The sequence below is a fragment of the Dermacentor silvarum genome, chromosome 1 (genome assembly GCF_013339745.2).
Source record: "Dermacentor silvarum isolate Dsil-2018 chromosome 1, BIME_Dsil_1.4, whole genome shotgun sequence".
Lineage (NCBI taxonomy): Eukaryota > Metazoa > Arthropoda > Arachnida > Ixodida > Ixodidae > Dermacentor > Dermacentor silvarum.
In genome coordinates this window covers 158,476,640-158,492,498 of record NC_051154.1, presented here as the reverse complement: position 1 = coordinate 158,492,498, position 15,859 = coordinate 158,476,640, and the positions used below count along the sequence as shown (strand labels likewise).

At 41.1% G+C, this 15,859-nt stretch overlaps 1 protein-coding gene across 6 annotated transcripts in view; it reads right to left on the bottom strand.

Moving 5' to 3' along the window:
• LOC119436287 (protein virilizer homolog) overlaps window positions 1–15,859 on the bottom strand; it is a 259,809-nt gene that overhangs the window by 234,008 nt on the left and 9,942 nt on the right. For all 6 annotated transcript variants that reach the window (XM_037703092.2, XM_049656719.1, XM_049656715.1 and 3 more), the window contains exon 5: window positions 13,695–13,833. In XM_037703092.2, coding sequence (XP_037559020.2) covers window positions 13,695–13,833 — 139 coding nt within the window. The remainder of the gene's footprint in view (window positions 1–13,694; window positions 13,834–15,859) is intronic.

The following is a 15,859-nucleotide window of genomic DNA, read 5'->3' as shown; positions in this document are numbered from 1 at the left end:
ACTTGAAGCAAAGGCAAGTGTTTAACATAATAGTTCAGCGGAAACCCGCTAGGTAGCAATTATAGCAATTGCTACGATTGGGTAGATGTCTCAATTTCCCTTTTAATTACTTCTCTCCACCTGGCGGGTCTCCACAGAACTATTACGTCAACCACTTGCCTTTGCTTCGAGTTGTTGGTGAATTCGACTTCGCCCTGCCATCTGCTAGCCGCCTGGTTAGCTCGGATGGCCGAGCAGCTGCCCCGGAAAGGCGGTGGTCCCGGGTTCGAGTCCCAGACCAGGACGAATTTTTTTTTCAACTACAAGGCTTTTCTTTCGAAGAACCCGTATGGGTCTCCTTTGTAGCAATTCCTACGATTGGGTGGATGTCTCATTTTCCCCTTTAATTACTTCTCTCCTACTAGTGGGTTTCCGCTGAGCTATTGCGGCAAGAAATGATAAGGATTCAATTGCTAGTCATTTATTAATAAGCATACGAAGGAACCGTAATCTCAATTCTTTTTACTTTGAGTAGCTGTATTACATTCCACTGTGTTAGTTCTCTGGGAAAGTCACACACAGAAAATTTGTTAAATATATACCTCACAGACTTTCTTTGGATTCATTCTAAATTGTTAATATTTATTTTAGTGTAAGGGCCCTGACTGATGCAGTCATATTCTAGTTTAGCTCTGATTAGTGAGTGCTATCAAAGCAGCTTAACATTAGTGGGGGCATATTTAAGCTCATGCTTTAACCCTTTCCTTGCCAACTTTTTTTCAGAAAACCACCAAATTTCACAAATTTTTTTAAAGACAGATTCATTGTGAACAGCTTTTGTTCTCTGCAATATCAGAAGTTCATTTGGTATTTATTGTTATTTTTTTCTGTCAATTACTTTTTCATGGGTTTGATTTTCAAATAAGCAAGGCCACAGAAAGAGTCGACTATACGAAACAATATTTCTTGGAACAGACGTCAAATATGCTTTTGTAATTCTCCATGCGACGCATTATTGCCGACGTGGCGTAAAAAGGAAATCGCAGAGGTGCCAGCGGTAAAAAGTTTTGTCAATCTGCATCCACACGAGAGAGGTCTCCTGAGGCTCTAATTCTTCCTCACAATCCTTAGTACTAAGTTGAGGATCTGAACACGACTCGATAGAGCTTTCCAGGTCTAACTGTTTACTTAAGCTCAATAAGCGTCAAAAAACAATCATTCTGGCATTGAAAAGGCAGCAGTCATCGCTGCAGCTGCCACTGTGCACCAAAAAAAATTAGCTTTTTTGGGAAGCTGGTGTTATTTAATAGCGCAACCAGTCGTCCGTTGAAAACAGTAGATGAAAGAAAATCCTTGGATGAGAGACTCGACACTGGCATATTTTGGAAGAAATGCCGGGAGGACACGTGAGACTCATCCTTGGCATAGAAAGGGTTAAGGAAAAAGTTTTGGACGGCAGATGAACAAATGTTATATATATGTGTGAAGGTTCCAAAACAAGTTGTTAGTGAGTGTCACTCTTAAATATTTATAGTTATTACTTGTTCAAGTGGTAAGGAACCTAACTTATACTTAGAGCAAAAGGCTGTAGGTATACATACAGCCTTTTGCTATATAGACAGCATATAGGGCATATAGAGTGCTATTCTACAAGTTTATGTTTCTTATTTTGCAACATTGCATTCTATTAGTTTACAACACAAGAAAGTTGATGAAATCAGCCATGCTCTAGTCCACTTCACAACTTTCTTAGCAATAAAGAGACACAAAACATCAAGACAAGAAACTCTGCTAGAACCTCAGCATATTGTTGAAGGAATGCATTGGAAACAGCGTCAGGACTCAAGAGTTTTTGGTTTTCAAATTAAGCAACAAAGAAAACATAACCGGATGATAAATAAAACTAGCATTATATGAATAGACAGGAGCATTACTGTGAAAATAAGTATGAAAATGTTAAGCAATGCCCCTCTGATCTTTAACTAAAATTCCATCGGCTGATATTTGGGAAACTGGCTTCATAGCCTTGCTGATGTAGCTCCAGAATTTATGTAAGTTGTTTTTAATCAAGTTTGATAGTGACACATTGAAATGGTAATCTCTTGCGTGGTGTACTATGCGTGAAAGTTTACCTTCCACTACCCCAATTTGGTTAAGAACGGCAGTCTTATTTCTTAATCTTATTTTGCACTTCAAATTATTAATGTCCTGTGGCATCCAAGACGTCTGCTTGAAGATTTGTTTCATTTTCTCTTTAAAGTTACCTAAGCAGAACATACAAATGGTCTTAAAATGGTTTCAAAGCGTGCTGACATCTGTACCAGCAAAATCAACATGTTCACAAATGGTGTAATTACGCTCCCATCACAGGCCCACGAGTAGTCCTTAAAACTGCATAAAGAAAATGTATTATTTTTTACAAAGAGGGACAGGGGGTAATGAAAGGCTCAATAGGTTGTGATAAGACAGGCCTTGCTCAATTAATACAGCATCCTCAACAAAGTTCAAAACGGGACTGCTGACACCTTGAACATGCACTACTTATTGAACAGTTCATATTAAATCATATGTTAGTATAATGTCTGAAATAATGTCCATGTTTGTCCTAGCTATTATCGGCCCTGAAGGTGCTCCCAATTTACACCTGCTGAGTTATAATTTCTGACTAGGAGAATCCTTCTACCCTGGTATTTGTCCATGCAGGTTTTTAGTTTAGATAAGTACCATATTTTCTCACGTATAACCCACACCAAAAATGCAAAAATTTCAGTGGTAAAATAGACGTGCGGATTATATGCAAGGTTTTTCCTTTAGTGCAGCTTCATGGCAATGCACATTGTGCCATGAAACCCCTACCATTGTAATAGCGACTAAGCCTCTCTGATCTCGCTGATACTGCTCGCTTTGCACACACAGCCCAATAATATAACAACTTCAGTATGAAGAGTGAAGAGCGTAAACGCCAAAACTAATTTCTACCTTTTGCTCTATATTAATTGGTGTATTCTCCGGTTATTACAAGAATGGTAGGTGGCGATGCCGTGCGGGCAGTCGGAAAAGTGCTTGGACGATCTTGGCCTGCAATTTTTCTTGTCGCCATTTTCGTTTGACTGTTGGCTTGGTGGATGCACGCAGACAGGACCAATCTATTCAGTATTCATGAGTACCATTAAGCGGCAGTCGTCGTTTACCACGCAGCACAAGCTGACAATCACCGTCGCCGAGGAAGTTGGAAACCGCGAAGCTGGAAGACAGTACAATCTTGATGAGTACTGCGTATGGCAGTGCAGAAAGAAGAAAGAGAGCCTACAAGCTGCGCACCGCGACCGCCTGTCGGTTTCGTGGCCCCAACACCGGCGCCTAACCTGAACTGGAGATACACGGGCAATACGCAAGGATCTTTTTTTTATTATTACAGTGGGCTCAAAGGGGGGTGCAGATTATATGCAGGGGCGGGTTATATACGCAAAAATGTGGTAATCCAGTGTGAAACCTGTAGATCTGTACAGTGTATTTAGTATAAATCTAGAGCATATGTAATTTAATTATTGCAGTCTGTGTATTCATAAAACTTGATGCTTCATCCCAGCAGTGAACTTGTAGCTGCAATGAACATTTCTTGGGAGCCATAGGAAGTTTTAGAAGCACAGATGGCAAAATACTAAATAAAGAAGTTTACAAATACAGACAAAATGTATAGGCAACATTGAACAATTGATTAATTAATGAGACATTCCGCCAGACTTTTCACCTTATCACACTGAACATTGACAGTATATGGGTCATTCCACACCGAACACACCAAATTTAGGTTCAACCCCTCCTAATTCGTTTGAAAGGAAAAAAAATGGCTAATTATCAAGGTCTCAGACTGCACTGCCAGAATATTTTGTGTAAATTTTTCTTTTCTTTTTCTATTTTTTGATGTGTGAGCACCATCATAAATTTATCGTTGCGGATAAAACATGGTGCCACTTGCACTACAAAACTTCACAAACTAAGTAGTACTGATTTGTGACATCCATCCCCTGTGACAGGAGTTCCATTGATTCTTTTTGGAGGAAGAAATGGCTTATGGGGCAGACTTGAGAATTCTGTGAAAAATATTCACATTACGAGATTGTATTAACTGCTTCTGGCTACCTGAAGCATTAACACATACCGTTGCGCTAAATTTCTTTATAATAGTGTACATATACACAGTAATCTGCTTACCTATTGAAAAAGGGAATTCTTCAAAACATTGTCACTTTCCGCCTGAGAAACCAGACTGTCTGCTGCAGCTACTGTCTGCATATTTGTATGTGTGCATTTGTGTGCATGCGCAAGGAAAGGAGTGAAATAAAAGATTTATTGCAAAAGCTGGGCTCTGCAGAGGATCATGTGGAATAGCTGTATGGAGAGAGGAAAGGTGTAGTAAAGTGCTGCAAAGATTAACAATTACGCAATGGTGATGGCTGCCAGTGGGACCCCAAGGGGATTATCTCACACGAACTTCTGCTCCAGTACATTAGAGAAATAAGTGCAGTGATGTCTTTTTCTGGCAGGAGAAAGAAACATGCCTGGTGCTCACAAGCACCTGCTGCGTGGTGGCTTGCCAGTGCTGTATCTGCACTCTCGTTTCCCCTCAAGCACACCGTGAACCCGCACTTCACTCCTTGTGCTACAGGTGTGTGCTAAGAGTGCACGGCAGCAAGTTCAGGCTATACAAGACGCAAGTGCTGCATGCAAGCTTCAATTTGAGGACACCATCATCACAGTATAAGAAAAAAGAAAAGGAAGGACAACAATACACCGCATTCAAATCACTGTTGCTACCTTTGGAGCCAAAAAGCACACAACTGCACCACAGTTTCCTGTTTATTTTTAGCAATGTAGCTTGTGAAGTGCATTCCACACATCTTCAAAAACTGAATATTACAAATGCATTGTTCAAGCATGAATTCTACACAAAAAGACAAAGATGCACTCTAGCATGCAGATGCATACTGCAATAGAGGTTAGCAAATATTCAGCAATGGCACAACCTTGTACTGCAGAAGAGCCAGAAGTACAAAGCATAATTTTTGTGTGGAGACTTTGGACACAGTGGGATTTTTTATATGTCAAGTAATATGAACAGTGTCAGAATTGGAGATCTGTTTTTGGCCTCTGTCAAAGTAATTATTGATTGTGACCTTTTTTCATAAATTCAGTCAGCACAGTAGACTTCTGCTAATTTAACTGCGGTTAATTCGACTTTTCAATTAATTCCATCCCAATCGAAGGTCCCAGTCGGCTCCCATGCATTTCTATAGGTCCAAACTTTCGTTTATTCGATGCTAGAGTTGACCTTCGCCAAATAATTCGAACTTCACCAGTCAGCATGGTGAAGTTCCTGAACAGAGTGCCTGATCCCTATGGTGACCCCAATAGTGACCCCTTAAGTAACAATGTCTGTCTCGGTGGAGCTTAGGGGACAGCGAATGCATTGAACAAATATCTCCCGTCGAAAACGCCTACTTTCGGCCTGTCCTAGAATGATTTTCCAGTAATAACCACAGTTCACAATGTCTGATTATTGTATTTACCCGATTCTGACACAGCCTTTCCCCCCCCCCCTTTTTTTTTCAGGTAATTTGGGCTGCAATTTACATGCGCGATGCAATCGGACCGCATACCAAAACTGCTTTAGCAGCGTTAGTATGCTTTACTGTTTAACATGGATGTATGCCAGCAAAGCTAACTTTAGGAAACCAATTGTCATTGTGCAACATGTATTACACCCTTTACCATTTTTCTTGCAGGAAATTGGATGCATATTAGATTTCTACTTTGTTTGAGAACGTTAATGTCATTTCAACGTTAGTTTTCTAAACTGGACAAAAAGAAAGTGGGCGCATGTTTGATTTGGGGGTGTGTTAGGATCAGGCAAGTACTGCCAAATAAATGAGCGGTGTGTTTTAGCATTTTTTCTACCCGTTGCTTAATTCAAAACGCCAGATAATTTGATCAGTTTCGTCAGTCCCACCAGGGTCAAATCAATGGCAGTCGACTGTAGTCGTTTGAGGGCACCATTGCATCGTCATGTGCAGTTTAGACAGTGGGGGTTTAACAAAGCCACAGGAAAGTATGAGCAATCTTTACAGTGCCATTACATGTTCCCAGCTGCATCTTTGACTCAGTTGTTCATGTCAGCTTTGTCTCGCATCTAGTATGATTTATTTACCAAGTTAAAAAAGTCTTGTTGGCCCCTTTAATGTAATACATTTGAATGCTGCTATAGAACTATTTCCAGCTATGACTTCAGAGGTTTGCAGCATGGATTCATAAAGATGTTGAAAATTGTGATTGCAGGGTTAACTTTTTAACAACTAAATAATTCATGCATTAAGTACTTAGGCAATCAAAAGCCAGATCAAATTATTCAAGAAGTACTTCCTTCAAATTCAAAACTTCAATTATTCCCATATCCACAGAAGCGATGCGAAGTTTTTACCAGGCGTCCTAACTAGGTGCTGTTAATAATAAAGAATTTGTAGTCGAAGGATATGCATGAATAGAATCAACTTTGTGTTGCTACCAGTGCCCGTTCTTGTCTCAGGTATTTCATGAAATTAATTCACTGTAACAAATTAACGAATATCTTTATCGGTTCATGACTCAGACATCATAAACCTGCAGGACATACGAAATAACCAAATTAGTGCTTCCGTTAGACTAACAATGAAGAGTTCTATCCTATTTTTTTGCCTCGACTGTAAACCTCTGAAATGAAGAAAATCAGGTTTAAATTGGGCTATTCTTGCATTACACAACTAGTAGAGCTTACACAATATTTTATCATTTGACCCAAGTAAAGAGGTAGACTGCATCTTGCAAGAGTTCACAAAGCTTTAGACCTCATGCCACACTGCCTATTCCTTTCCCAACTAAAGAGCATTGGCCTTTCCGATAATCTCCTGCAGTAAAGGCTGTGAGTAATGGGTCAGAATCTAACCTGGTCTCGTTACTTCAGGGGCGCGATCTTGTACGCATTCCAAAATGGAACGGAGGCGTTCCGTTCCATCGAGCCGCACACGATTGGTCAATTTGAACGTCGCGGTTGAAATTGACCAATCGTGTGTGGCTCAATGGAACGGAACGCCTCCGTTCCATTTTGGAACGCGTACAAGATCGCGCCCCAGGTGTCCTTCAGGGCTCGGTGTTAGGGCCACTGCTACTATTTCTGATTTTGCATAAACAACGCAGGGACAGATATCAAATAAAAAAAAAAAAACAGGTCATGCGCTGGTGATTGCATTTTGTACAGAGAAATACTCAGTCCAAAGGACACTACTATCGTACAAGATCTAGACCATATATTAGTGTGGTGCCCCAAATGGCAAATGTGTCCTGGGAACGCTAGAGGAGTGGTTGTTTCAACTCCTGACGGCGTTAATTCGACTGCTCAATGTTTTGTTATGTGGTGTTACGTGATCAACAACCATAAAAGAATGCGCGACTAACTAAAATAAGAGTGGTCCAACATTATCTGCGTCGAATAAGCTAGAAGCTCTGAATAAATATGTGGAAGCGCAAACGTACAATGAAAGTGCAAAGAGGAAGACTCAAAGAATGAGATTATGAGTGCGAATATTATAATGATTGTACTTCTGGGTTAATCATCTGCGGTTCGCTTGTCTTAGCGAAGACACCAGTCATAAATTATCACGGCACTAGCGTGGGAACGTTCTACAGCAATATCTGGGACGCCGCAATACTTTTGTTACGTGCAAAATCCACCGTTAGCACTCGTAATTACTGAAACAATAATGGTTTGAGAATTGCATAGGGGCTGACGTCTAGCGTTTAGTCAGCCCTCCATTGTCTCACAGTTGCCACTAATAATAACAGGCGTTACCATTAAAATGAGAGGGAAAATTGTGCAGATCCCACCCACAGGAGGAATGATCATTATAATCATCATTATTTGCCTATCTAAATGTAACTACATTTGTTTTAGCAGAACAGTTGTAAATAATGAGAGATTACACCTTGCACTGAAATGTAATTGCAATGGCCAACGATGTAAAACACCTGGGAGTCTTTTCATCTAACCTAACATGTAAAAACACGGTGACTACATTACTCTGAAGGCTGGCCATGTAATAAATATTATGAGAAATTTTAGAAATGCTCTCTACACTACCAATGTAGTATCAACCAAAAGAGTTTACGGACCACAGGATCTCAGAAAACGCTAAATATCCGAGCAGCCTTTAAAAGTAGCCAGTAAAACCATACATCACAATGTTGCTCACATATACAGGTTGCGGAGATATTCAGCTTTTTGTCAGATCCCTTGGTCCGTAAACTTTTTTGGTCGATAGTACATCTCACCTTAAAGTATGCTTCTGCCTGCATGGGATATAGATAACAAAACACTTCTTGACGGCATAAAATGCATTCAAAATCAGGCTGCCTGTTTTGTCACCAATTCCTAATAGCATAACATTAGTGTCACTGCCTTAAAACATTCTCTATCGTGGGGCACCCTCGTGTATCGTTGCACATTCTGTTTGCCAATGTTAAATCAGATTTCTTAGCACCGTGTTTGTGTCAATGCAGATATGTACCCAAAGTTGCCCGTGTATGTATTGCAAAGAGACCACTCTAGAAAGAATTTCCTATCAAACGTCCATTTTTAAAGCTTCGTTCCATGCACCGTTTTCGAATAGAACAGCACATGAATGCTGCTAGTACGTCTGATGGTAGCAGCTTCACTGATTGCCCATGCAGTGGGTATGCACCGTTTCGCAACTTGTGAGCTAGCTAGCTTTTTTTTCCTCTATTTACAAACATGTTGTTTGGCTAATTTCGTTTTTTGTTTATGTTACAGTCGAATCTCGTTAATTCGAACTTCCAGTTTATTCGAACTGAAGCTGTGGTCCTGTCAAAGTTATGTGTATTCCAATGGGCGAAAACGCCCGGTAATACGAACGCAAAAGCATTTGCGACAGTTAACTCGAACATACCGCGCACCGACAGTGCTCTCAGCAGTGCGCCAAATCACGTAGCAGCGCCTCCGACCGCCATTGCTCCGAAAAGCTTAGGCGAGACCCCTCAACGCCACGCGGAGAAAAAAAAAAAAAAGAGGGGAAGAAAAACAACCGTGGCGGAAATTTCACTCGCTCAAATGGCAAGGTCTCCGTTACTGCGTCGCACCGTAACACACGTGTATGTACCGATGTCTCAGCCAACGCTGCAGCGCAGAGGGAAGCAACGGCGGAGGCCCAGTCCGGCTAACGAAACTGCCCACGCCGGCCAACACGCTCACTTTAACGGCAGAAAACGAAACTTCAGGGAGCGGGCTAAGCTGGTGCCAGGCCGGCGGGAGCGATGCTGCTGCCCCGGAGGCGGGCGTGCAAGGAGGCAGTCGAAGGTGAGGGAGCTACGAGGGAGTTGAGAAGGAGCGCGAGGGGAGCCACCGAAGCGATGGGGTTGCCGAGGCCAAATCCGCTTCCTTGCCGCCCTCCTCCCTCACCTTCGACGGTCCCCGCGCGCACTTATCGCCGTGCCAGCGCCGCCCGATCCCTGAAGTTTCGTTTTCTGTTGTTATCGGGAAGCGAGTGTTGGCCGACTTGGGCAGTTTCGTGGCCCTCGCTCGCTATGCGTTAGCGAGCCGCGATATTTCACGACTCGCACCGTTCGTACGTCTTGCTGTGGTGCACGAAAACTTCAAAAATAAGTCCTTCCTTTAATTCGAACTTCTTTTAATTCAAACAAATTTTCGGGCCACTTCGAATTCGAATTATCGAGATTCGACTGTATTTTGTATCTATGTTAGTATTCTTGCCAGCTTTTGAACTTTTGTTACATCCTTGTTGGTTCTTTTGCACGTGCACACATTCCTCAATTTGTTTTATTCCTCCTAATGCTTACAGTTCTTACTTCATGCGAGGTCTGCATGTGTATTTTTGTAAAGAACCCGTCTAAATAATGCCCTCAAGGCGATGTAGAAACAATAAATACATAAATACAAATTTTGTCACATGTGACAAAATTAGGTCAGTTTGAACTTAGTGCTCATCCATATTGTTCGCTCTTGGTTCGTCGTTGTGTCACTTAGTCACAAAATGAGTGGCTTTCTTCTGAACTGATTCTGCAAACATGACGTCCAACTTCAAGGAACCATCATGATACTCAAGAAAGGATTCCAAATGACAGAGGCATATTTTAAGATAGGATGGACTAGGGTTTTCTAAGTAAGCAGTATGGTAGCCTTAGGAGCTGAATAGAGTGTAAATTGCAAGTAACCAACATGTGAAAGCATTTTGGTAAAGGTTAAATCAATACATTTAGACTATGACAAATCATTGTCAAAGAGAAATCCCATGTACTTATAACTGCGCACTTTTTGCAGGGAAAAACCATTAAAGGCCAAGGGCAGCGAAATTTGGACCGTGTGAAAAGCCGTTTCAGATAGTGTAGATACTGAGCAGCCTCCATGCGAAGTTTTACATTTGAAATACGAGTGGTTGTGGTATGAAAAGTTTGCAAAAATAAAGATTTCTGATACTGAAACTGAAAAAACGCCGCAATTGTTCGTCACTGAAAGTGATGGATGACCGAGAATGTGCGGCTCCTCGGCGTGACAAGTTTAGGTGGTACCCACGACTGCCAGCAGTGAGCTGAAAAATCTCGAAGGAGACGTGCTGGGCCTTACATCATATCTGCTAGCCACTAGGTGCACGCGTCATCCACAAAGATGCTGTTTAAAGGCTGCTAATAAAAACATTATACAATTACCAGCCCTGCAGCTTTGCCAAGATTGCTTCAACCATATAGACTACTCATCTATTACCAATTTAGCCAAACTGAAATTTCACAGCAATTGACATTTAAATGAATAAATGAAAAGACAACTGAAATACAGTATATATTGGAAAGGACATAAAGACAGTTTTGAGAAATTAATCTCATAAGTATCAGACTAAGCCTTGACATAAATATGATGCAATATCCCACTAATCAAGCTTTGAAGATCATCACTTTACACAAGGCATCACATGCAAGTTTACCCCACAGAAGCAAAAATTTCAAGCATGAGTATGCCATTGAGACGGATTTTGATGCATGATGAGTAGGATGAAAGAGACAAACACAGACAATTGGAGTAGACCTGCATGGCAGTTGACTGCTGCTGTTGGACATCACAACGCTGTTCTTTCATTCACCTCGTTGTAGTATGTTTGTTTTTAGAAAGTCTTCACAATCTTTATATCATATCTTGGCTCCTGAATTCATGCTCATGTAGTTTACTGCAGGAAAGCCATGCAGCATAAGCATGTGAAGAAGGCAGAAGAAAATATCCAAAACAAGATATGTAAATGGAAACTAATGAACAAGCAATATTTATGAACACAATCCATTCATGGAATATTTTATTTAGGCTACAGTATCTTTCACCTACCACTTGAAAGCTGCAAGTAATGAGAAATTGTAGTGACTGTCTAACATGCCTATGCAAAGGAAGTCAGCTGGCCAATTTAAAGGGACACTAAAGAGAAACACTGAATCAGTTCAGATTGATAACGTATTCTTGAATAACGCTACTTACATTGATTTTGCGGTGATAGGTTGATTACTAGAAGAAAAACAGCTGACATCTCATTTTTTAATTTCACGCTGGAGCCCCAGAGCTGGTACGTTAGTGTGATGTCACGCATTGCAAAGCATTTTTTCGAATTTCGGTCATTGTGGTACAGAAAAAGTTCTTAAAACTTTCTAACTTCAGTCTTTGGCTCTTTTAGAATTATTTTATTTAATTTTATTTAGTACATACTGCAGACCCTTCAGTACAAGCAGAGAAGCAATAGAATACATACAAATACATACATACAATCATACATACAATCATACAATACATACAATCAGGAACAAGTACAAATGTATACAATATTTAGTCACACTGTGTCTGTAAACTGCCACTCCAGTCCGAAATTGTTCAAGGGGAAAAAGAAAAAAATTGTATTTTCCAGTGTATAAGTCGTGTTTTTTTTTTCTGAATTTTTCGTCAGTGCATCTTATAAAATGATGCAACCTATATACGTTTCTTTCGTTTTTTTTTTTCTGAAAAACTGCAGTCAAAATCGGACTGGATGCTATGGCCGCGCGCTGGGTTGACCTCCTCGGGCAGTTGCTATGGGTTGTGTGCGTGCTACGGAGTTACCGGATTCTTGTCGTGATCAAGTTGCCATGCGCCGTGCAAGAAGGACAAAGCAGCAACGCAAGCGCCGGCAGGCCGACCGCAAGTCGACTGACCCCAAAGTCGTCGCATCGGCAGATCGCTTTCAAGATACGGCGCGCACCGCTGCGCAAACTATGCAGATGGTACCAGAGTACGAGCCGCCCCAACCCCTCCCTCCCGCGCTCTGCCTTCTCGCTTTCCTCGCTTGCGCACAGTTTGGCTCACCGTCACACGCTTTCACTCACTCATATGGCATACGGTGAGTGGGGACGATGTTATCGCTTTTGGACTTTATATGGAACATTACAACGACCACAACGGCAGAAATGCGCCTGGAGTGTCCATATTATTGCTAGCACAATTATATAGGAATGGCACCCATACGCTTGCGCGTGACCCGCAGTCACGATGTGAAACGCCACTGTTATTTTTTTAAATCACTTAATGAATGAACAGGTTCATCTTATACACCGGTGCGACTTATATACGTTTTTTATCTGAAAAATTGCCATTTTGACTTATAGACTGGAAAATACGGTAGTCAATTCTTATAGAGGAAAATTTAACTAGGCCCATGCAGACGACACCAAATTCCGTGACGTCACGGCGAGCTAGTGCAGGGTTTTCAAGGCGGCGGCGTCACTCGTCTTTGCTTCCTTTCTGACGTACCAAGCGTCTCCATGCAGTAAGAGTGGTTTTTTTGGTATTGTAGACGGGTAATTTACTAACAGAGCTAAAATAATTTTTCTCTTTAGTGTCCCTTTAAGCAGGTGTGGGCTCTTGAATTCTGGCATAAGTGCTTCTTTCATATTTCTATGGTCTCCCTCTACTTTTCAGTCACAATCGCACGAAAAATCTTGCAATTTCAGGCCACTAGCATATAATGGCGTTCTACCAAAGTATGCAAAGTGCATGTTGAATCTTGCAACATTTTGGTTTTACTGATCTGTAACTACACGGGTGTTTCCAATGTTTCCAAATGATGCAGCTGATGTAGCTCAAAAGGACACAATAATGCGATTTACACTTGCATGCACTCTGTGATGCCAATGCTATCGCACATCTGCAGTAGCAGATGAAACAGTGCTGTCATGCGAGACCTAAATATAAAGCAGGTGCCTTTGGAAGCTGGCGGCGGACTCTTATTATTATGGTGTACTTACCAATGTCAGCTAAAATGTTTCATGCTCAACTGTAAAAACTAAAACAACCTCTTTTTTTTTAATGCTGTTGCAATCACACCAGAAAGAAAACTGGGGTCATAGTTTATTTCCTAAATTTTACTATTACAAAAAAATTTTTACCATTCAACATCCATTTAACACTTCACTCTTCTCAGAATTGTACACATTATTAAGGAACTATTTAAATGAAAATTCACGATTCCTGCCCCAGCATTCACTTTCTGTCAGCACTTTGAACAAACCATAAAAGAAAACAAAATGCATCAGTTCAATTCACAGAGCACATATACTCAGCAGCACGATAACAGAATCAAACTCACTCTTTGTTGGCAAGGCTGCTTGAGGAGGAGGTGGTGGTGGAGGCGATGCCGGTTCTCGTGTGACCTTGTTGATGATGCCATACACAGCAAGAGTGATGGCACTGTACCACCCACGCAAAACTAGACCATCAGTTGGAATCTGCGAATGAAAAAAAATAAAGCCCACACGCAATCTAGGACACACCTTGTTAGTCCACTTAAATTTCATTGCAACTTACATTAATGCTTATATGTGCAAGTGCACAAGGTACAAACCGCAACACGACCCAATTAGGAACTGGCAATGACAGTATCATACACAACTGCAAAATGTAAAAATTTGAAGGAAAGTTCACACACCTTTAAAAGACTTCAATTAACAATTGAACAACATATCAACAATTATCTCATTTTTAAAATGAACTTTTTTTTTAGTGGCTAGATAATGCTGTCAAGAAAACTTCAGCAATGTTACATGCAGCACTAAGCCTACAATTTTACTGAAAATAACGCCCGCCTTCGTCTATGACTTATTCAAACCTCATTACCTTTTTCTGTTATTAAAACAGTACACAAAACACAATGGCCGTCAGCTAGACTAGACTCTTGTGTGTACGTGTCCCCCTTCTTGTGGTCATCTGTTTGCGCTGTTACCCGATGTTTCTAGACTAGACTCCTTCAGGAATTGTAACTTAATCAGTGCCACCAAAAAAAAGCAAGGAAGGCTACAGCAACATTGTTGTTATTGTTAAACTTTGCAAAATAAAAATGGAAACAGTAACTGTGTTCGTTTTAAAAACCAGTAAAAAAATGCTGACAGCTGCAGCAAGGTCTGATGAAACAAAATTCAGAACTATCACAATCTTTTATTAATTATGGAGCTTTACATGCCAAAGCCACGGTATGATTATGAGATCCGAAGTAGGGGACTCCGGATCTTTGACCACCATAGGTTCTCTAATGTGCACCCAATGCACGGTACACGGCCGTTTTTGCATTTCGTCCCCATCGAAATGCAGTCACCGCGGCCAGGATTCGATCTCATGCTGTCTGGCTCAGCAGCGCAACACCAAAACCACCACGCCACTATGGCGGGTAAATATCATTATTGATGTGATGGTGGCACCATGTATTAACTGGGGATGACACCACTACAAATGAGTGCAATGACAAAGCTGACAATGTGAGACAGAGTTAGGCGCAACCATCTAAAGTCAATGAAATTTACTCTTCAAGGAGAACACTGGGCAAGAAAGTGAACTTTTTCAGTACTTGTAGTGCTGAAATTTGTTAAGTTACTTTTATCATAACTAAATCCCTCAGCACCAAATTCTAGCAGCATTTGCTGATTTTCACAGAAGTTGTGGACTGTACAAGGCAGCTCATTTCTCGAATCTATCCCTTAGGTTGCCCGAGGAGGGCCCAGATTATGCTACTGTAGAGTTGTTGTATATATTGTTACAGGTGAAGTACAAAAAGACAGCCCAAAACCAACTTTTTTACTAACGCCATCCCAAAAGTGTTCTCTCCTCCTACGCCAAGCACGTATCTTTCTAGCCCAGGAGGCTCATAGATGGCATGTGGCAACATCACTGTATTTCGCTTTTAGCAGCTGTCCACCATTTTAGATGCATCTTCAAGTTGTTCAACCAAAATGACCATCTGATCAAGCACAGTCACGGTTGCCTCATTGTTGTCGCCGAAGGCACAGTGATTGGCAGAAAGCATGTATGTTTTCTAATTGTTGCGTCACCTATTGTCAACAAAATTTACAAAAAATACACCACTTTTTCTAGAACAGAATTAGGGGGAAAACAGGCTAAATTAAAAGCATTTTCAATCAGCACCTTTATTCAGCCAGCTTTACCATTTTGAACACTGTTGTAGGCGATAGGTGATGAAGAACTGAAGCAAAGTATTATATCGCTACTCACTGGTGGCACATCAGTCAATTAACACCGATCTGGAGACGAATACGTGTAGCATGTTTGAATATCAAAACAAAGATTTGTAACCGATATGATTGAAGAACCCTGAAGGTGAATGAACATCAGAGAGACATTCATCTGCGGAGCTGGACCAGGCTGCAGTCGTGCCTATCTTAGCTTTTGATCTCGCATTATTAGTTTTAAAGAATCTGCCAAAATATAACATGAAGCCACTCCCCCCAAAATTTCACACATAAA